Below are 21,838 nucleotides of genomic sequence, written 5' to 3'. Positions count from 1 at the left end.
TCAGGACTGCACCAGGAACGCCGCCTCACATGCTGAAAATGCAGCAAACATCCCCAGAAGTGTATTAGATTGCTCTCATAGCGTAGCACCAAAACTTATGTCACTTCCTAGGATCATCTCTAAACCAGGGGTCACCAACACGGGGCCCGAGGGCCCCCGGTCGCCCGAGGGGACCTTGTCAGTCGCCCGCAGAGCAAGTTCTAAAAATAGCCATTGTCATTAGGCAGCACTGCCACAGAAATGATTTCATTTAATGTTTTTACATTGAAGTAATTACATTTATTTATATTTAGAGTTTTAAAAAGGAAATGATAAAAACTTTTAAAATAAATGGCTTTATGTATAAAACTCTTTCCTAGGGTTAAAGTTCAGAACTATGCGCCTGCAGGATTTTATCGGAGGGCAGCAGCGCCTGCAGCTGGACGGACTCTCAGAACCTTGAGATTTTCCTTTAAGTAAAGAAAAGAATAATTTCTGGAGTTTTTATTATTTAACTCTCTTTACTATTAACAAAATTGTGGAGAAAAAAATATTTTTTGTGCCAAAACATCTTGTACGCAGCGCACATCTGTGTGAGTCTCTGGGGGTCAAAGGGCACGCCAAAGCTTAAATCTTATTGGTCAGTTTACTTTTGTTTATTTGGCGGCTTGGCGCTTTTTCTGCAAGATAAAAAAGAATGACAGGAGTTTGAACCTCCCGTAGTTCTAAGAGCTGTTTGGATCCCGGTCGAGATTTTTACCGTGTCGGTTCTGGCGGGTCGTCGGTTTCTGAGCTTCTCTGATGTTCCAGAACTGGAGAGCTGGTGGTCGCCTGTTAACTGACATCTGCTGCTCTTCCTGAGCGTCACGCTAAGACTGAGGGTTAAACAATTTAATCTGGTGGAATCTAATCTAGCCAAAGTCGAGTAGAAATTAAGCAAATATTGTTGCTTCACCTTCTCGTCCTCTGGACGTCTGACTCCACCTGAACCTGTGATCTACACTCTCCTCTTTCCTCTACCACACGGGTCGGCTTTGCTTCCATGTCTTTATTATTTAGTATCGTCTGAAAAAGAAAGGTCTGTTGCGGTTTAGCTTTGTGCTGAGTTTTGCGCGTTGGAGAGGTGGTTGTGCTCTTGCAGGTCAGGTGCAGTGATAGTTTTGTGCTACCCTCCGATCTGTCGGACATTTTTTTTTTTTTTCCGCCATCTGCTGGTGTCAGCCAGCTGGTGACCCGTCAGCTGATCGGTTCGCAAAACCACAGAAAAGCTAATAAACCGGCGACCCGCCAGAACCGCACACTGTAAAAAGCTCAGGCGGGATCTTAGAACTACGGGAGGCTCAAACTCCACTCATAAATTTTTAGCTCACAGAAAAATGCCAACCTGTGAAATTAACAAAAGCAAACTGACCAATCAGATTTAGGCTTTGTGCCCCATCTCCCCCCCACAGACTGACACACAGCTGTGTGTACAATATCTTTTGACACAAAAGATCTTTTTTTCTCCACAATTTTGTTAATAGTAAAGAGGGTTAAATAATAAAACAATAACTTTTCTTTGTTTATGTTGGGTAAATTGTATTATTAGTATTATCAAATATTCGTTGTATCATGTAGTCTTGTAGTTACATTTAGATAATGTTTCTGTGTGTTAAATAACTTTGATTCCTTCCTGTGACTTCCTTGAGATGCCAGCAGTGAAGCGGAGACAACTCTTCTAGCAATAAACTCTGCTCTCCTGTGTGATATACAACTTGTTTTACTCAATGCCGGCCGTGTCTGGTACTCGAATGGAGCAGAGGGATTTAGAGTGTAGATAACATGTGTCTAAATAGTAAAAGTCATTAGCGCTGCAACTATGTGATAAATTGTTTTGCCCCTCCCTTTGAGAAGTTGCAAAGCGCCCAATGTACGAGGGTTTCTGAGAGTAATAAAAAGAGAGGAGCGGCCAGATGTGTTTTCAGAGCGGTAGGAGATTTGTAACTGAAAGCACATCTCTGTCCGTTCTCCTCGCGAGAAACAAAGAATCTAACTCTCTTGTCTTTCCTGTGTTTGTTAAAATTGTCTCTAATAGGTATTTAGACCTGACAGTTTATTTAAAGGAAAATCTGTTCAGCTGCAGCTGCACCAATCCAGACTCTCAGTGACTTGTGGGTAATTTAGAATCACACAGAAAATCTCCAAAAGGGAATCAACATGTCCCTCCATGTCCCCGTGTCCTCAGGAACGGCGGCGGGCGCAGCGGCGTCTTCTGCAGCGTCAGCATCGTGTGTGAGATGCTGAGGCAGCAGCGCTGTGTGGACGTCTTCCACGCCGTCAAGACGCTCAGAAACAACAAACCCAACATGGTGGACCTGCTGGTGAGGCTGACAAACGTCATTATTATCAAAACTATTAGCATTATGTTTTATTAAAAGGTCATTAATATCGTTGTCTCTTTTAATACTTTGTGGGGCTTTTTATATATTCTGGGCTTTATGTTATATTATTAGAATGTATTAATTATTTTATATTAATTTATTATATTAATTATATGTTGTGTCTCCACAGGAACAATATAAGTTCTGCTATGAAGTGGCTCTGGAGTTCCTGAACTCTGCTTAGCTGGGACCAGCACGCCATTCATCACCTCCTCCTCCTCCTCCTCGTTGTGCTGCAGGAGGAAGAGGAGGAGGAGGAAGGTGTGTCCTGCCTCATTGGACGGACAGCGAGCATGGACACCCTGACTGTCCTCTTTGTCGTCTTGTTGGTTTTTCTTGTGTCGTAAACCTGGCAATGACTCGGACTGAAGCTCCGCCCACCTGCGATGACCTCATCCTGTCCAGGTCCGGTTCCTCCTTACCGGGTCTTCCTGAACGGCAGCAGGACAGCGTGCCACTACTGGGACACCTTGACATGACAGAATCAGAACCGTGACTCAGCAGAACCAGTCCTGTCTTCAGAAAGTCGAGTCATCGGTTCTGCTGCCATCTTGTGGTTGGCAGCAGAACTGCACCAGCGCCGACCCAAATACCAGACATGACGTTCTGTCCGTTCCTTTTATCTGCTTCTGTTTTTATTTATAGAAGTCCAAAGAGACATGCATGTTGTAAATGGTTCCTCCAGAACTCCAGCCGTCCTCACAGATCCAAAGCCCTTCTTCTGGTTCTGGACGGTCTTCCTGTAGACCGTCGGACCGGTCCTCTGCTGGGGGCCCAGCTATGAGCCATGTGGGACACCGTCCGTTCAGACAGAGACGGACGGTCTGAAGAGGCTCTGTGATCGGACCGGATCGCAGGAACTCGGGTTCTGCTGGTTTTGGTTCTGTTCAGGTGCCGGACCTCAAACTGGTGGACACAACCTCTGGTTGCCATGGAAACCATTAAAAGATCCTCCGATTGTGATGTGGTCAAACCATGTTTACACTGTGTAACCTGGATCACATCAGGCATTACACTGGTTTAAACTGGTTTAATCCTGATCACACCGGTTCTACACTAGTTCTAAACCGGTTTAATCCTGATCACACCGGTTCTACACTAGTTCTAAACCGGTTTAATCCGGATCACACCGGTTCTACACTAGTTCTAAACCGGTTTAATCCTGATCACACCGGTTCTACACTAGTTCTAAACCGGTTTAATCCGGATCACACCGGTTCTACACTAGTTCTAAACCGGTTTAATCCTGATCACACCGGTTCTACACTAGTTCTAAACCGGTTTAATCCGGATCACACCGGTTCTACACTAGTTCTAAACCGGTTTAATCCGGATCACACCGGTTCTACACTAGTTCTAAACCGGTTTAATCCTGATCACACCGGTTCTACACTAGTTCTAAACCGGTTTAATCCGGATCACACCGGTTCTACACTAGTTCTAAACCGGTTTAATCCTGATCACACCGGTTCTACACTAGTTCTAAACCGGTTTAATCCGGATCACACCGGTTCTACACTAGTTCTAAACCGGTTTAATCCTGATCACACCGGTTCTACACTAGTGTTCATCTTCTGTCTTCTTCCTTGGTGTTTTGTATCGCTGAAACTAACTGGACCGGACCGGGCCTCAGTTTGGACCTTGGTCTGGTCCACTTCTGGCATTCTGGTCCTGGTGGGCCCGGTCCGTTTGGGCCCGGTCCGTGTGAATAGTGTACATAGTGAATATTTATTCCTTCGCTGTCGTCGTTCTTGTGAAGCACAGAGGCTGACAATCATGGCAGAAGATCTTCCTGTTCCGCCATCAGTACCGCAGCGGCGCCGGTGGTCCAGTCGGATGGAGTCTGACCCGGTTGTGACTGGACCCAATTAAGGCTCGGTACTGGTGCTGAGAAGAACATCACTGTAATGAAAGCTTTTATTTATGTTGTATGATTCCAATAAAACTGAACACGCTGCCTGAAGTCTCTGAATGTACGGACCGGACCGGGTTCTGGTTCTGCAGAATGTTCATGTCATTTCCACATCAGTTTTTAAATGTTCACCGGTCCGGTCCAGTTCAGGTGGGCTGCCACCTGAAGAGCTGGCGTTACCATAGTAACCACCCCTATCCTTCAGTTGCGCAGTTTTTCCATCACTTTTATAAAACTAACCTGGTTCTGTATGAAATACACAGAAACTACCAGTTTAACTTTGACTAGGCCACTAAGCAGCCTCATTATTCTTCATCAGGTACCATCTCTGGAACCGGTTCTGGTACAACTTTTCATTCTCCTTCTGGATTCATTGGAGACCTTTGAACTTTGGTTTCTTCCTGATGCTTTCCAGGTCGTCACCATGGTTACGCTGGCTATCTGCTTTAAAAACGGTTATTGGAGAGCAGCCAGGCGGATTATTCATGTTAACATTGAATAAGGTGCATAAATTTATCAGAGATGTTTGCTATAATCTGTTCACTGCAGAACAGAGAGCAGCGTGAACAACTACAGATTAGAATAATGATGCCAACCAACCTGCCTTTGGACATATTACTCCCTCCCAGAAGATGGCAGTAGTGTACCAGAGTAGGTGGGTTACCTCTTCTATAACCAAAGGAGAAGTTTCTCTGTTTAATAATCATAATAATAATAAATAACTAAATTTTCCAGGCCTCCAGTGTGGAACTCAGCGACCCTGCAGAGATAAGCGTGTTGGACAATGGATGGGAGTGGAAGAGGGTTTTTTACATTTAAATTGATTATTTTTTTATTATTATTTTTTAAAAAATAAAACTTTCTAACAATGTAATAAGCCTGTAGTTCCCGTCGCGGCCGCTGGTGGCAGCAACGAGAAGGAAGCGTCGGCAGAAGAAGAGCAGCAGCAGCACGGTTCCTGGCGTGGCCTGTTGTGGTTCTGATTCTGTTGGGTTCGTCAGGGCCGGTGTTGAACAGAACATGGAGTTCGGACTTTAATCTTTATATTCCGGGTGTGACGTCACAGTGGACACTGCGGAGGTGGCCTCGCGACCGTCAGGTGAGCTGACCTGGTGAGTTAGCATCGAGCTAACCGGCTCATCCTTCGCGGGTTCGGTTAAATTAGAGGTTCCATTAGAACGAACCGGAACCGAATCTGAGCCTGCAGGTTGTGGTTCAGAGGAAACCGAACCGCTGTGGGCCGGGCTGTCCTCCCGGAACGTTTTGTAGAATCCGGTGGTCGACCCAGACCTCTAATGAGTCTGCAATAGTACCAGGGAAGGTTTAGGTTCGGACGTGGTTCCGGTCCAGCTCTGTCTGTGGAGTGCCTTGCCTCCGTCGCCATGGTTACAGGAAGTTCCGGTGGTCCAGATGGAAACCCTCAGACCAGTCTGGGTTGGTTCTGACTTCAGCCTAGAGCCGTGTTATCTGGATCAGGCTGTGTTCTGTAGGTCTATGAGATCTACTGGTGGTCCTGCTCTCTGTCCTGTCCAGTGGCTCTGGTTCTGACAAGGTTCAGGTTCTGCTGACGAAGCTGAAGTTGGTTTCCGATTCTGCTATTAGAGCAGAATAATCCAGTCCTGGTTTGAATTTTCTAGGTGTTGTAGTTCTGGAGCTGCAACAGTTCTAATGTGGTCCACATGTAAAAAGTGGTAAAATCAACCTTTATTGAAGTTTCACAAATCAGATAAAAGTTTCACAAATCACAAACATGGTTTTAAATATTCTGCTATTAGAGTAGAATAATCCAGTCCAGGTTTGAAGTGTCTAGGTGTTGTAGTTTTTAAACTAGAGTCGATTAAAGATGCGGAAAGTAGTGAAATATTAGGTGGAATCGCCCTTTAGCCATTTCCCGAATCGGAAGCTGGAATCGGAAACCAACTTCAGCTTCCTGTTCTGCTGTATGTTCCTGCAGGAGCAGCAGCTATGGAGCCCCCTGGTGGAGGAGAGGAGCTGTGCATCCTGCTGCTGAGGCAGGGCGGCAGACGGGAGGTGGGCTGCCAGTGGGAGAGTCCTGAGGAAGAGGAGGAGACGAGGAAGGAGGTGGGCTGCCAGAGCTGCAGAGCTGAGACCAGGGAGGCGGCCGTCCAGGTGGACCTGCTGGGTCAGAACCAGAACCTGTTGGGTCAGAACCTCAGCTGGAGACACTCAGGTGAGACACATCGTCTTGCTCTCTCTCTCTCTCCTTCCTGGTGCTCTCTTACCTCACCTGCACAGGTAGACGCTCTGCCTCTGCACTATTCGAGCCTTAGGACCTGATCCAGCTATGATCCAGCAGGGTGTGTTTGATGAATTAATCTCATGGTTGGTAGGAAGATCATGAGTCTGACTGGAGAACATGAAGCTCTGCTGTTCCCATAACAACAAAACTTGAAGTAGAACAGGCTGCCGTTTAACCACGCCACTACAGTTTAACCACGTTACTGCGGTTTAACCTCGTTACTGCGGTTTAACCTCGTTACTGCGGTTTAACCACGTTACTGCGGTTTAACCACGTTACTGCGGTTTAACAGTGTTACTGCGGTTTAACCACGTTACTGCGGTTTAACCACGTTACTGCGGTTTAACCTCGTTACTGCGGTTTAACCACGTTACTGCGGTTTAACCTCGTTACTGCGGTTTAACCACGTTACTGCGGTTTAACCTCGTTACTGCGGTTTAACCTCGTTACTGCGGTTTAACCACGTTACTGCGGTTTAACCACGTTACTGCGGTTTAACCTCGTTACTACGGTTTAACGTCGTTACTACGGTTTAACCGCATTACAGGTCACTTTTTACGTTAACCTGAAGAAAAGTTATACAAGAATTTGATATTATATTCAATGTAATAATAAAGAGGCAAGCTCACAAATACGCTTATAAAATGTCTAAACTCCAGCTTTTAGTTTCTGTATTCATCTCCAGTCAGTTTAACAGATGAACTTTGACCTTGTCCAGACATTTATAGCTTTGTGTTCATGTTAGCGACGGGATTTAACACCTTTGTTTGTCACAGAAACTCATCTATCATCTACGTGGCTCCATGATGAGCCATGATGAGCTCCACCACACATTTGTTGCAACCAGAGATGATATGAAATAAATGTTCCGGTTCATCCTTAAAGCTACACTTTTGTTAATCATCTAAATCAGAACCGCCCGCCGTGTTCAGTCTGTTGGCTCACCTGTAGAAATACACCTGCAGCTCTTCCTGCTGCTCGCTCTGAACCGCCAGCAGGCAGCAGCTCCAGTCATTTTAAAGATGCTTATTGTCTGAGTCTACAAAGACTCAGACAATATCATCAATCAATAAAATCCTCTAAGGCCGAACCTGAAAACTGGACGTTATGCTGCTAGCAGTTAGCTTTCGTCAACAACTCAGGAGGAAGTGAGAGCTCTGAAGTGAGAGCTCTGAGCAACCCAAGTAACGACCTGGCCGGAACACGGTATTCTAAATAATAAAATATAATTTAATGAAGCTTTGAGGCAGATATATTTTCCTCAAGGAATTTTAATAATGGAGGTCCTCAAATCGCTCGAGGAATCGTTTCAGCGCTAAATTAAACTACTGAACTAAACAAGAACTGGTTCTCTAAAAGAACTGGTTCCCATTCCCAGGTGTAGTGATGTGTTTCTCACACAAGGAGGCAGCAGAGACGTTTGTTTCTTAATTATTCCCTGCAGTCTTGTCTGCAGACTAACTGCAGCCTGTCAGTCAGAACCCAGGGCCCAGTTTAACCCGGTTTGTCCCTGCAGGTTCGTCTGCCGACCTGTTGCAGTGTCTGACAGTCCGACCCGACGGGTCAGACGGCGGTGCCCTGCTGCAGCACTGCGTCCCGAATCGGACCAGAACCAGGATCATCAGACCTGCAGCCAAACTCTCTGATGAGCCCACCGACACCAGAACCAGGAAGAGACCGGTTCCGCAGAGCGCCAGGCGCAATGGGAGGCCGGGCCGGCTGCGGCGCCGGTCACCTGACCCCCAGGAGGACGAGCAGGAGGAGGAGGGGGGGGGGGCGGAGGACGAAGACACCGGGGACCCCACCTGGACCCCCAGGGGAGGTGAGATCAGAACCAGAACCAGAACCTGCTGGGTGAAGGTCCATCTCAGATCTGACCTGTCCTCTCCTCTGCGTCCCCTCAGACCGGCCTCTGGCTCCGTCAGAGCCCAAACCGGACTCCGCACCGGACTCCGGACCCGACCTGCAGCAGGTGAAGCTGGAGCCGGACAGCACAGTGTGCGACGTGTGTGGGAAGGTGATGAAGAACAAGTCGAGCCTGGCGCGCCACTCCTTCATCCACACGGGGAAGAAGCCGTTCGCCTGCCACCTCTGCCCACTGCGCTTCAACCGCCGCGACAACCTGCGCCACCACCTGGGTCGGCTGCACCCGGACGGCGCACCGCGCCGCCCGCGCCGGTCCACGGCGCCGGCCTGGCTGTGCGCCGTCTGCGGGAAGACGTTTGTCTGCCGGTCGCGGCTGAAGACTCACGAGGCGATTCACTCCGGTGTCAAGCCGTTCCGCTGTGACCTCTGCCCCAAGGCCTACATGCGCAGCAATGACCTGCAGCACCACACGAACGTGGCGCACAGCTCCGGCGCCGCCCCGCCGCTCCGCCCCGCCTCGCTGCTCTGCCATCTCTGTGGTAAGGAGTTCAAGTGCCGCTCGCAGCTCGCCGTCCACTTCCAGACTCACACCGGGGAGCGCCCGCACCTCTGCGATATCTGCGGCCGCAAGTTCGCCCGTCAGTACCAGCTAAAGCGCCACAAGGTGCTGCTGCACCCCAGCTGCTCCACCGCGGAGCCCGGCCCGCCGCTGGATGCGGTGCCGGACCCGGCGTTCTCCTGCGGCATCTGCGGCAGGCGGCTGAAGTCTGAGATGCAGCTGACCGAACACGCTCGCATTCATGTGGGCGACAACTTGCACCGCTGCAGCGTCTGCCTGCGTGGCTTCCAGCGCCCCGGATATCTGCGGCAGCACCACCTGCGAGTGCACCTGAGGGCAGCGGCGGGCGATGCGCCACGTGGCTCCAGGCGGCGCGGCGCCTCGCCCAGCTCCTTCCCCTGCACCGCCTGCGGGAAGACGTTCCGGTTCCGCTCGCTGCTGGCCAGCCACGCCCTGGTCCACGGCGACGTGCGGCCGTTCGCCTGCGACTTCTGCAGCCGCAGCTTTCGCCGCCTCAGCCACCTGAAGAGGCACCGGCGAGCGGTGCACGCCGACGGGGCGCGCCCGCCCCAGAGCTTCGTCTGCCACATCTGCGGCAAAGACAAGAAATGTCGCTCGCAGCTCGCCAGGCACGTCGTCATCCACACCGGGGAGCGGCCGTTCGCCTGCGACCTCTGCCCCGCCCGCTTCAATCGCCGTGGCAACTTGCAGCAGCACCAGAGGCGCATGCACGGTGTGGGCAAGGCCGGCGAGGCTCCGCCCATCCTGTTCCAAGACGAGGACGACGCGCCGAGCTACAAGCAGGAGGAGCTGCTGGACCGTGTGGGCGGAGCTGGAGATGAAGACGAGCAGCTGGACGCCACCTGACCGGACGGTGCTCTGAGCGCGCTCACTGCCCGACCTGCCGTCCTTTGGACACCCTGAAAACCGTGTGGTTGGCACGGTAACGGGGGTGTTTGGGGCTACTTGGGGCTTGAATGTCTCCATGGCAACTGGGACCGATTAACCGCAGATTAAAGCATCACTGCTCAGGTCGACCAATCAGGAAGCAGCAGCTGCTTCGTCATGCTGAGGTACTGACGGTTCTGGTTCTGGTCGGGTTCTGCCTCAGTGATTATTTCTGTTTTCTTTCTGTCAGCACGTTGTTTTGTTGGATTTCTGTTCGGACCTCTGTGGTTCTGCTGGCTCTCGGCTCGTTTCAATAAAAACCTTCTGATGTTGGGTGCTTTTATTTGTTAAAGGAGGCCTTTATTTTGACAGTCTTCAGACAGGAAGTGGCCTGTGAGAGGAAGTCATAGGGCAAAGGTAATTGAGTCGGCACTGAGGCGTCCGACGGTTTGAGTTCTGATCAGATCCGGACCGTTCTACTGAGTCACCTTTGACCTTTGCCGGACAGAACCGCTCTGCCGACGTTTCGCAGCCTGCTGCAGATTCTCTGCTGGAGTCGGGTCGGGACTTTGACTAGGCCGACTCAGAGAAACCAAGCAGCAGCTGATGGAACATTTTTTATTAAACATCAAAGCTTCATGCATCAGAACCACAGAAACGCAGCAGCAGCTCCCTGCCGTCCAAACGTCGGACTCCCCTCGAACGCAGCATCAGCATCATGGGAGTTTGTCCCTCTGCTTGCTCCGTACTTCGTCTCCTCTTCTATCCAGCAGGAGGCGCCAGAGATTCTCACAACAGAACAAGTTACAACAGACAAGCTCCACCCACTCACTGTGACATCACTCTGACTTCGCCCCTTTAACTCAGGCTGAGGGGGCGGAGTCACAGGAGGAGGGAGGAGCCAAACAGGAAACTGTTTCAACCAAAGTAACAAACTAAAAGTCTCTGACATCACTGATCTACTGCTGACATCACAGTGATGTCACACTTCCATGCCGTCGGGTTGGGGCGTCGTGGCGATCCAGAGGTTTGATTGGTCGGCGGGGGTCTTGGTCCGAGGACGACTGGAGAGACACAGGATGACATCATCAGTGCTCAGTGACCAATCGCAGAGGTTACAGCAAGATTTTCAAAATAAAACAGGAAGGAGGCAGAAACCAGTGCCAAATCTAATTTTATTGATTTGATCACTGATCAGTGATTGATAAATGTTCCTCACAGATCCAAGATGCTAACTACGGCATCCCACAAGGTTCTGTTTTACACCCCTACTTTTTCATTTACATGTTGCATCTTGGTGGAGTGGTCAGGATCAGCTGCATATCGTCATGGCGACCCTCAGCCAATCGCTGCTGTCTCCAGCTCATCCAGGACAAAACGAGTTTTAATCATTGAAATAATTCAAAAATTATTAATAATTGTGTCTTTAAAGTCCAGGCTAACACTGATCAGGCTAACCCGGACCTAGCTAACCTGTTTGGCTCCCAGCATATTTCAGGTTTGATCTTAAGATTCTTTTACTGGTTTTTAAAAGTCTCAGTGGTCTGGTGCCATCTTATCTTGCAGAGCTGCTAACAGTTGACGAACCCCTGAGGTCCTCTGGCACCGGATTGTTCCCAGAGTCAAACTGATCGATCAGAATGATCAGTGATTGATCAGAAGCTCCAGCTGTCCTCCCTCTCCAGCAGCAACTCGCAGCGTTCAGTGGTCCAAGTGTGTTGGAGCAGCAATGCATCTAAAGGTGGCTCCCTTAAAGGGACAGGCCACTGCATGTTGACCGTTTGAACTTGAATGGTACTGGAGGAAGTCTGTTTAACAGCCAGAGGCATGCTGGGAGATGTAGTCCTACCTCCTGCTGAGCGTCTGGAAGCAGCAGGTCCCTGAAGCCACCAGGATGAGCAGCAGCAGTGGGATGGTGGGAATCACCACGTACAGCAGCAGCATTCCTGAAACACACAGTGATGTCACTGTGACATCACGGAAGGGCAGAGGCCACAAGTGATCGTACCTGAAGATCCTGCCACAGCCACCTGAGGGGGGAAGCTGCCACCACCGTCCGCCTGGGTCACCACGCCTCCACCTGCAGTCACAGCTGAGGGCAAAGAGTAGCCCAGGTTAGACAGCTACAGATAGCCCCGCCCCCTCACCTGGCTGGTCTCACCTGGCTGATACTTGCAGATGAAGTTGTGCTTCATGTTGCAGCGGTCGTCGTTCCATTGGTGGAGATAAGCCCCGCCCAGCCCAGGGGGCGCGCTGGGCTGGTGGTACATGACGACGCAGGCCTCGCTGCCGCACGACGGCTCGTCCAGGTACCAGTTCCTGGAACGTGGGCACCATGGTTACCATGGTTACCATGGCACAGTTACGGGACTAGCATTATGGAAACCACCCAGGTAGGAGTCAAAGGTCTCACCTGAAGGTGGCCACGCTGCCGTCGGTCCACTGGTACAGGTCAGGGCATGGGGTCGAGGTGTGGTTGGCTCCGCCCCCCCGAGTCAGGCCGATCCAGAAATCCCCGTCAGAAATCCCGCCTCCACCTTTGGCTCCGCCCACTGCTCCTGAACGCAGCGCCTGGAGGAGGGACAGATCAGTCGACTTTATTTCCAAAGCTTCGTTCTGAAAGCAGCGTCTCACCTGCAGCAGGTGCTCCACGTCGCTCTGCTCTGATTGGCTCTCCACGCTCAGGAGCGCTCCCCCGTCCATGAGGCAGGCCTGCTTCGCCTCGCCGAACGCCACGCGGCTCGACACGTCGTGGAAATACGCCATCTTGTAGCAGGGACGCTCGGCTCCTCCCACACACACCGTCTGACCTGCAGACACAAGCCCCGCCCACAAAGCTGCCAGTCAGAGCCGCAGGTGGAGAGCAGGCTGCAACCCCAACCCGAACCGATGGGCCTCATGGGACCCAAAGCTCGTCCTAATGTGGCAGATAGTCGTGTTTAGGGTCAGGGGTCAGACTCTGTTTCTCAGTTCTGACCCCTGACCTTACAGTGAACTCTGAGGACCTGAGCTGAGAAACATGGAGTCAAAATCTCAGTTTAGAAACAAACTCAGAGTTAAGAGAGAAACGCTGAGTTTCTTTCTAGACTCTGAGTTCAGGTTGAGAACAGAATAGTGATGGAGAGTCTTCAGTGTGTATCGGTGTGTATCAGTGTGTATCGGTGTGTGTGTCGGTGTGTATCAGTGTGTATCGGTGTGTGTGTCGGTGTGTATCAGTGTGTATCAGTGTGTGTCGGTGTGTATCAGTGTGTGTCGGTGTGTATCAGTGTGTGTATCGGTGTGTATCAGTGTGTGTATCGGTGTGTATCAGTGTGTATCGGTGTGTGTGTCGGTGTGTATCAGTGTGTGTCAGTGTGTATCGGTGTGTGTCAGTGTGTATCAGTGTGTGTCGGTGTGTATCAGTGTGTGTGTCGGTGTGTATCAGTGTGTGTCAGTGTGTGTCGGTGTGTATCAGTGTGTGTCGGTGTGTATCAGTGTGTGTCAGTGTGTATCAGTGTGTATCGGTGTGTGTCGGTGTGTGTCGGTGTGTATCAGTGTGTGTCAGTGTGTATCGGTGTGTGTCAGTGTGTATCAGTGTGTGTATCAGTGTGTGTCAGTGTGTATCAGTGTGTGTCGGTGTGTGTCGGTGTGTATCAGTGTGTGTCAGTGTGTATCAGTGTGTATCAGTGTGTGTCGGTGTGTGTCGGTGTGTATCGGTGTGTGTCGGTGTGTGTCGGTGTGTATCAGTGTGTGTGTGTGTGTATCGGTGTGTGTCGGTGTGTATCGGTGTGTGTCAGTGTGTGTGTGTGTGTATCGGTGTGTGTCGGTGTGTATCAGTGTGTGTGTGTGTGTATCGGTGTGTGTCGGTGTGTATCGGTGTGTGTCGGTGTGTATCAGTGTGTGTCGGTGTGTGTCGGTGTGTGTCGGTGTGTATCAGTGTGTGTCAGTGTGTGTCGGTGTGTGTCGGTGTGTATCAGTGTGTGTCAGTGTGTGTCGGTGTGTGTCGGTGTGTGTCGGTGTGTATCAGTGTGTGTGTCAGTGTGTGTCAGTGTGTGTCAGTGTGTGTCGGTGTGTGTCGGTGTGTATCAGTGTGTGTGTGTGTGTATCGGTGTGTGTCGGTGTGTGTCGGTGTGTATCAGTGTGTGTCGGTGTGTATCAGTGTGTGTGTCAGTGTGTGTCGGTGTGTGTCGGTGTGTGTGTCAGTGTGTGTCGGTGTGTGTCGGTGTGTATCAGTGTGTGTGTGTGTGTATCGGTGTGTGTCGGTGTGTGTCGGTGTGTGTCGGTGTGTATCAGTGTGTATCAGTGTGTGTCGGTGTGTATCAGTGTGTGTGTGTGTGTATCGGTGTGTGTGTGTGTATCGGTGTGTGTGTGTGTGTATCGGTGTGTGTCGGTGTGTGTCAGTGTGTATCGGTGTGTGTCGGTGTGTGTCAGTGTGTATCAGTGTGTGTCTCCTCTTCCTCTCTCGCTGATTAGCTCCAGTTGCCTCGTCATCATTTTCTCTCCAGCAGCTCTGGGTTTCAGAACCGGGCCGGAACCAGAAACTGTGCTGGGACTTGCTGAGTCTGCGGATCGTCCTGCGGCTCTGATTTTCGTCCAGAGCCGGTTCTGATTGGACGGAACCAGCTGCTTGCTGAGGTTCTGTCAGAGTAGCTCGGTTCTGAAGGTTCTGGACCAGCTGGACTCAGGATGATCCAGAACCTGGAGGGATCACCTCCACTGAGCGGTTCTGGCCTGCAGGGTCGGAAGGTCGGTAAGTAACTCACCGCTCACCACTCGCGCCGCGCTGACCCCTGACCCTGCCGTTGCCATGGCGACGCCCAGCACCAGCAGCAGCATGTTTTCCTCAGCTGGGGCGCGTTTTTCAGAATAAAAGCCCGCGGCTCGGCGTCCTGCTCCGCGCGGCTCCTCTCCGCTCTGAGGAAGAGGATGAAGAGGAGCTGAGGCTCTGCGGCGTCTCCTCCTCCCGCATCGATCTGAGCCTCAGCTGGCCGCCCCTGCCCACCTCCCCCTGCTGTTTGCTGATTGGCTGCTGCAGCTGATCGATCGCGGAGCGGCTCCTCTGATGTCTGCAGCAACACTTCCTGAGCAGCGATCGATCCGCCGCGCACGCGCACGCTTAAAGTAATTAAAGGAAACCTGAGAGGAAGAGGAGGAGGATGAAGCTCCAGGTTGCAGAACCATCAGGTCCAGTCGGGTTGTGGGTAACTCTGAAACTTCTCTGGTTCAGATGACCCGGTCCAGTCCGTCTACGTCCAGACCGGCTCCCAGCTCTCTGATTGGTCCAGGGCCAGTGTTTGGGGCGGGGCCTGATGAACACATGAAGCCGCTGCTCTCATCAGCTCTTTGTTTGACCCTCACACATCGGGGGTTCACTTTATTTTCAGTTGAGACGAATAACTTTAATAATTTGCACAAAATTGAAAAGAGAAATTCATGAGAACAGAAGCTGAATAAAATTTGTTTTCAAAATCTGAAGACTAAAATAAAAGAGCAAAGAATGTGTTTTTTTCTTCTGAATCCAGGAATCATGAGCAGAAGTTACATTTACAGAGTCCAGATGATTTCTGGCTCCACTGGAGGACGGCTGCAGCTGGACCGGTACCGGTACCTGCTTTAAGTTCTGCTCAGAGCTCCAGGATGATCAGTCTGGATGAATCTAAACACCAATAAACCATCAGATCAATCTGATCTCTGATCAATGGCTCCATGTTCTCCATCAGAGCCAAAGCTCCTCAGGTAGCAGCTCACCTGGATGCAGCTACTGATATACCTGGGATTGTCTCCACACCTGATCACCTGATCAATAATCAAACTGTTTGATCAGCCCTGGTTTCTCTCTAGTGAGAATAAATAGATGCATTCAGACGATGAGTTTCATCTTTATGAGACACAAACTGAGCAACATGATTATTTACATTGAGGTTTTCACATCCTGTATTTCTATTTTCTTTATTCTGTGTGTGTGTGTGTGTGTGTGTTAGGTTATTGTCTGAGGATAAATGTGGTTCAGTTTCATGGTTTAAACATTAAAATATTAAAATCATAAATCAGTGTTTTGTTGGTGTAATAACTGATAGTCGTCAGGTTTCAGTGGGTTTATGAGTTTTGATGCTTTGTAGTTTGTTTTTGTCCACAGAAATAGTTTGTGTTACTGACAAACATTTTCACTTCAGGTTAATTTTTATATGCCAACTTGTGCGTAAAATATGGTGCCACACATTTTTTGTGTGTGTTTTATGCATGAGGCCCCAGGTGTTCAGCTGCAGGTGACCACATGTCAGGTAGTTTGATGCTTTTTAAATGGTCATTTATTGACCATCCAGCTGCTCATAGAATCTTGTTATGAATTAGAGGTTATGTTATTCCTCTTATGTTGGACAGTTTATTGTGGCCAGTAAAGCAGAAGACCTTTGCTTTGTTGTTCTTTGTTTGTAAGAAATACTGCCACCTGCAGGTGGGAGTTAAACCAAATAAGTTTCACCATTTCTGTAGAAAATAAACTGCTAGAATCTGTTGGAATGAATCACCAACCAGCTGACATGCTAACTAGCATGTAGCCCATGCTAGTTAGCATGGACGACAAATCTCAGACAAAAGAAGTTTTGTTTTGTGCCTCTGGTAAGGCCCAGTGGATTGGAGCGTTAGCTGCGTCAACCAGCTAAATGTTTAGTGAATATGCTAATTTATCTGCCAGTAACCACAGCTGGACTACCAAAATAAAATAAAATCCAAAATAACTTCTTTATAAGCTCTGGCTAATGTCACCTCTTTCCTGAGCTAGCTAAATGTTTAGCTTGCAGCTAACTCATTAAGTGACTCATAAACATTTATTATGCAAATATTTATGCAGTTAAATTAGCTGCAAACTAAATATTTAGTTTGAAACAATGACATTTATAAATTAATGTATCACCTGGTGAAAATGACTCAAAAATTCATCCCAAAATATTGCTGTTAATTTTTGACAGTGTATCTTTAGAAAGGGTTAATCAGAACTGCTTCAGGCAGAGACCGACTGGACATCATTACACACACACACACACACACACACACACACACACACACACACAGTTTGTGGGGACTTTCCATTGACTTCAATTCATTTCTGCAGCCGAACCTCAATCCCCCCCTTTCATCTGAACCCTGAACCCAAAACAGTTTCCCCTCATGGGACCAAGGAAATGTCCCCACAACGTGTCAGGAAAATGGTTCCCACAATGCATCATGGCGCCCCCCACCCAGCCTTCGGGTCGGGTCGATAATGGAAATTGATCGAGTCTCGACGTCCAATCAGACGGCGGCTGCTCTGACTGCCTGATGGCTCATTAACCTGCTGACTGAGGGGGCGGGGCCGGAGCAGTCCTGAAGGAGCACGGCTTCACTGGACAGAACCATCAGAACCTCAGCTGGAACCAAGTTCTGCTGTAGAGACCGGGTCTCAGGAGCAGAACCAGAACCAGGGAGAACAGAGGCTGACTCAGAGTGTGCTGCCCTCTGCTGGTCCATGAGGGGAACGGCAGGGTTCTGGTCAGACCCACTGAGTCTGACCAGATACACGGTCAGAACCAGCAGGTTCTAGTAGATCTGACAGCTGGATCAGAACCTGGAGCGGTTCTGAAGGACAGAGACGGCTGCGAGACGTTCAGAACATTTTATTAGAGATTAAAAGCAGCAAAGATCAGAACGTTCCTTCAGTAAAAAAGATAAAAACCAGAACCGGAACCAGAACCCGGTCCCACTGGTCCGTCAGCCCTCCAGCTGCCACTGCTGCGCCTCGGCGCCGTCGCAGATTGCCATGGCAACGTAGCCCTTTGGTCCAGCTGGATGGGAAACGGCGAGACACTGACCCACAGAGACCTGGTAGAGCCGGTTGGCCTTCTGGAGAAAGAGAGCTGGGTCAGAACCGGGTCAGAACCGGGTCAGAACTGCCACCATCATCAGAACCTCACCCCCAAGCTCCACTGCTGCGACCCCCCCGAGCCGTGGCACTTCATGAGCCGCGGGGGGTCAGAGGTCCTGACCTCTGACACGTCCAGGCACAGCAGGCCGGCCAGAACCAGCTGCCCATCCTCGTCGTACGACCAGTCCTGCAGAGGTCACAGGGTCAAGGAGCGCGCTCAGAAGTCACGGGGTCGGATCGCACCGAGACGCTGCCCTCACCTGCTCCGGGTCTCCGTGGTTACACGGCCTCAGGACGACGGCGCCGCCCTTCTGGCTGACCCGCCCCTGCGCCACCAGGCAGCGTCCGGTTGCTAGGTTACGCAGCTGAAAGACACACAAGAGAGGGTGAGAGCCTGCAGCGGGGTCGGAGGTCGCGGGGCGTGCTGCGTTCAGGTACCCGGCCGCGCTGCAGGACCTTGGGCCGCCTCAGGCCTTTGTTGACGAACGGAGGCGGCTGCTTGTTGCCGTTGGCAACGGCCCGCATCTCGGGGTAGACGGCGTCCAGGTACCAGCGGAACGAGCGGCACTGCAGCCGCTTCCTCAACGCTACGCGCTCGCTGATGTCACCGTAACCACGGTTACGCAGCTCGGGACGCAGCGACAGGTACTGCTCCTGAAGGGACCACAGGAAGCGAGGTCAGAGACAGGAAGTGAGGACAGACAGGAAGTGAGGACAGGAACCTTGAACTCATCCATCCAGACGTGCGCCAGCCGCAAGGAATTGTGGGCCATGGTGTCCTGTCCTCCAGGTGAGCCGTAGGGCCGCCTCTTCCTGAAGATGTGTCCCACCCTGGAGCACGGGACGATGAGCAGCTGGCCGCCGCACATCCAGATCTGAAAGCACAGTGCCGTCAGAACCGCTGGCGCCACCTTCAATGACACTCTGTGAAACTCGGCGCTCACCCTGAAGGAGATCTCCAGGTTCTCTCCTCCCCAGATGTCCATGCCGCCGTCGTACTGGCCCAGCTCAAAGAAGTACTTCCTGTCCATGGCGAACAATCCCCCCGCCATGGTGGGAGACCTGGGGGCAGTAGGAGAGGTCAGGGGTCACGGACACCAGAAGGTCACCTGGCGCCCCGTGTTCCGGATTACCTGAAGGGTCCGGCGGCGCCGTCGGGCCCGCCGAGCTCGGCCGGCGGCACCGGGTCCCACTTGAAGTGCAGCCCCCAGTTGAAGCCGCCGCGGACGATGGGGGAGGCGAAGTATGCCAGCGTGTCGGCCGAGACGATGTCGATGACGGGGCAGACCACGGTGCGGCGGTCCGCCTGCACCGGCGCCAGCAGCGGCTGCAGCCACGCCTCGTTCACCTCGCAGTGGCTGTCCAGGAACACCAGAACCTCACCTGGAGCACGGAGGGGCGGGGCTTAGCGTGGCTCCAACCCGTTGGTACCTAAAGGGGGCGGGGCTGGGCTTACCTGTGGCGTGGGCAGCTCCAATCATGCGTCCCCGGATCAGCCCCTCCCTCTGCCGGTTCCGGACCAATCGGACCTTGTCCTGCAGCTCCGTCCTCAGGTAGCGGTCCAGCTCGTCCTTCAGCTCCTCTGTGGCAGAACACAGGCAGCCTTAGCGGGTGCGAACCGGGCCGGAGCCGGGCCGGAACCGGGCGGCGGGTACCCAGCTCGCTGTGGTCGTCCACCAGGATGACCTCGTGCAGCAGGTGGGCGGGGCTTCGGTCCAGAACGCTGTGGACGGTTCTGAGCAGAGCGGACGGCGCCTCGTTGAAGAAGCAGATCACTACGCTGGCGGCCGGCAGCGCCGCCGGGTACGCCTTCTGACGGCACCTGGGAACGGGTCGGAACCGGGTCAGAACCGGGACCGGTAGGAAACGGGTCAGATCAGAACCAGAACCTACCGCGGGTCGCGGGTGTCGGGCAGCGGACGGTGGAAGCCCAGCCGGTTGGAGATCAGGACGTTGAAGGCGTGGCGCTGGTAGCCGGCGTCTCGGACCTCCTGGTCCGCCTCGTTAAAGATCATCCCTGCAGAACCAGAACCTCTCAGAACCCGGACACACCCCACGTTCCTCCGGCGCCTGAACATATCACGGACACCCACCCATCTCCGGGGACAGCTCCGCCCCCTTGTGGTCAGACCCGGCTGCGATCGGCCGGCCGCGGTGCGGCGCGGGGTTCCTGCTAGGCTCCGCCCCCAGGAAGAAGTAGAGGTAGAGGAGGACGGACCATGTTGCCGAGGTAACGAGGCAGCCATAGCAGAAGTACCGCAGCGTGACACTGGGCATGGTGGGCGAGCGAGCATCGCCTCACATCACCTGCTGGGAGAGAGAGAGAGAGCTGACCGGGCTAAAGACCTCTGGGCTAAAGTTAGCGCACCCCGATCTATGGGCTAAAGTTAGCGCACCCCGATCTATGGGCTAAAGTTAGCGCACCCTGGTTAAGCTCTAGCTGAAGGCAGCAGGAGACCTCATGTAAAGGAGTTAATGTTTATCACAGAACCCTGAACGCATCACGCGCTCAGATCGTTAAATAGTTAATGATCTGAGAGATCACAAGACCTTAATGTCAGTTTATTTATAAGTTATATAATATATTCATTTAGAAACAGCTGCTAAGTGCTGCGCTGTATTCTTAATCCGAACTGAGGGTGAAATAAAGGAACGGTTCAGAACAAAGGAACTGTTAGCATGAGTGAATCAGTCTGAGGTAATTAAGGAACTGTTCATTACTTTAACTGAATCAGTCCTAGGCTAAATGAACTGTTCATTTAACCTAGTTCAGGTGTGAATCTAATCAAGCTGCAGCCCAGGAGTTTAGGTCAGTCAGCTCACCTGTATCTCACCTGTAGGAAACTGTGACGTCACCTGGCTTCAGCGGAGCTGCTGTAACTCAACAGTCTGAAAGCCGAACCAAACAGAACCTGCCGGTTCTGACCCGGCTCCAGGTGTTGAACGAAGTTCTACTGGAGGGTTCCTTTAGTTGTTGGGTTTAAACCGGGATGTTCTGGTTCGGTTCGTTCAAACGAACAGCAGAAAACAACACAGCCAGTTAACGGTACCGAACCTCGTGTTAAACCCAGGTTATTCTGGATCAGAGCGGCCTAAAGGAAAGTTTAAAGCCTTTTCAGTTCCGATTATTAAAAGTTCTGATCCGGCCGGGAAAGAACTGTTCTGGGTTCGGTTCTGACCCCCAGTCCGATAATGGAACTCAGTGGGTTAGCGGCTGTTAGCTGCTCTCAGATAAAGCAGCCAAACACATTGGCCCAGTTCAATCATCGGACGGTACCTGCTCTGGGTCCGCGGACCGTCTGCTGCTCACTCGGCGGCACTCCGGCAGAAACCCCGGCCTGCAAACCGACAACCCGAACCCCGCTGCAGAACCAGCGGGACCACGTGACCCAACAGACGCCCCTTCAAAATAAAACGGAAAACACGACAGTAGACCTTCACAATAAAAGCCCCAAATGACCCAAGGAAAATAACGATGTCTAATAGGGAGGAAAAATAATGATAAATATGAAGGATGTGGAGAGAAAGAAAATGTAGAAGATCTATTGATGAATTAATTGTAAAACATGAACCTGAAAGGGAGAAACTGAGCAGAATCAGAGAAATGAAGGAAACATAGTGGATATTTACATGTTAAGGAAAGCATTGTTTATTTATTTGCAGAATACAAAATTAAAAAATAGAATTTAATAGATGTAATGTTGCTACACACTCCTGTACAGCAGGGTGCGGTATGCACCTTAAACTTGGTTGCGATCCACCATTATAGAAGACTTTTATTTTTTATTTTTAACAAAACATTTATTTGTACAATAATTTAACGAAACCCTGTTAAATGCATACTCAGGCCATAATAAATGAATATTTACACTAGCAGCTGTTATATTGTGGACCCTCCGCCGAAGCTAACTCCAACCTCAGCTCCACGGAGCCACGGCTTCAAGCTCCGGTCCAGCCAGAAGAAGAAGAATGTGGGTCGGTTCGGCTTCCTGGATGAGACCGGTGGTTCTGATAAGTTCTAGAAGTAGTATGGGTCCACTCGAAAAGGAAATATCAGCGACGGCTCACGTGACTC

The 21,838-nt window shown here is 51.2% G+C and overlaps 4 protein-coding genes across 16 annotated transcripts in view; 2 read left to right on the top strand and 2 right to left on the bottom strand.

The window, feature by feature from the left end:
- LOC114136594 (receptor-type tyrosine-protein phosphatase mu-like) overlaps positions 1–4,356 on the top strand; it is a 91,201-nt gene extending 86,845 nt beyond the window's left edge. For all 6 annotated transcript variants that reach the window (XM_028004652.1, XM_028004648.1, XM_028004647.1 and 3 more), the window contains 2 exons: positions 2,204–2,339; positions 2,530–4,356. In XM_028004652.1, coding sequence (XP_027860453.1) covers positions 2,204–2,339; positions 2,530–2,583 — 190 coding nt within the window. In that variant the 3' untranslated portion in view covers positions 2,584–4,356. The remainder of the gene's footprint in view (positions 1–2,203; positions 2,340–2,529) is intronic.
- Positions 4,357–5,199: 843 nt separating this feature from the next.
- LOC114136596 (zinc finger protein 835-like) lies at positions 5,200–10,217 on the top strand. 2 transcript variants are annotated; one of them, XM_028004654.1, is made up of 4 exons: positions 5,200–5,423; positions 6,266–6,502; positions 8,088–8,393; positions 8,476–10,217. In XM_028004654.1, exons 2-4 carry the CDS (start codon positions 6,277–6,279, stop codon positions 9,861–9,863), a joined length of 1,920 nt encoding a protein of 639 aa, XP_027860455.1. In that variant the 5' UTR covers positions 5,200–5,423; positions 6,266–6,276; the 3' UTR covers positions 9,864–10,217. The 2 variants fall into 2 exon arrangements, with proteins under 2 accessions (XP_027860455.1, XP_027860454.1); XM_028004653.1 differs by having other exon boundaries at positions 5,201–5,410.
- Positions 10,218–10,488: 271 nt separating this feature from the next.
- Positions 10,489–15,842, bottom strand: chodl (chondrolectin). Its single transcript, XM_028004656.1, has 7 exons — positions 14,627–15,842; positions 12,519–12,694; positions 12,298–12,455; positions 12,046–12,203; positions 11,893–11,976; positions 11,734–11,830; positions 10,489–10,948 (listed from the first exon to the last, which is right to left on the bottom strand). The coding sequence occupies exons 1-7, from the start codon at positions 14,697–14,699 to the stop codon at positions 10,867–10,869; spliced, it is 828 nt and encodes a 275-aa protein (XP_027860457.1). The 5' UTR covers positions 14,700–15,842; the 3' UTR covers positions 10,489–10,866.
- Positions 15,843–17,498: 1,656 nt separating this feature from the next.
- On the bottom strand, positions 17,499–21,180 carry galnt11 (UDP-N-acetyl-alpha-D-galactosamine:polypeptide N-acetylgalactosaminyltransferase 11 (GalNAc-T11)). 7 transcript variants are annotated; one of them, XM_028005052.1, is made up of 12 exons: positions 21,041–21,180; positions 19,857–20,073; positions 19,657–19,780; positions 19,419–19,585; positions 19,220–19,345; positions 18,897–19,146; positions 18,708–18,825; positions 18,486–18,638; positions 18,202–18,417; positions 18,024–18,128; positions 17,813–17,950; positions 17,499–17,741 (listed from the first exon to the last, which is right to left on the bottom strand). In XM_028005052.1, exons 2-12 carry the CDS (start codon positions 20,038–20,040, stop codon positions 17,610–17,612), a joined length of 1,713 nt encoding a protein of 570 aa, XP_027860853.1. In that variant the 5' UTR covers positions 20,041–20,073; positions 21,041–21,180; the 3' UTR covers positions 17,499–17,609. The 7 variants fall into 7 exon arrangements, with proteins under 7 accessions (XP_027860853.1, XP_027860860.1, XP_027860859.1 ...); XM_028005059.1 differs by having other exon boundaries at positions 17,499–17,738; XM_028005058.1 differs by having other exon boundaries at positions 19,857–20,070; positions 21,041–21,177.
- Between the last annotated feature and the right edge of the window lie 658 nt (positions 21,181–21,838).

This window comes from Xiphophorus couchianus, chromosome 21 (assembly GCF_001444195.1).
Source record: "Xiphophorus couchianus chromosome 21, X_couchianus-1.0, whole genome shotgun sequence".
NCBI lineage: Eukaryota > Metazoa > Chordata > Actinopteri > Cyprinodontiformes > Poeciliidae > Xiphophorus > Xiphophorus couchianus.
The sequence above is the reverse complement of the archived record's forward strand: the minus strand, read 5'-3'. Positions and strand labels throughout refer to the sequence as shown.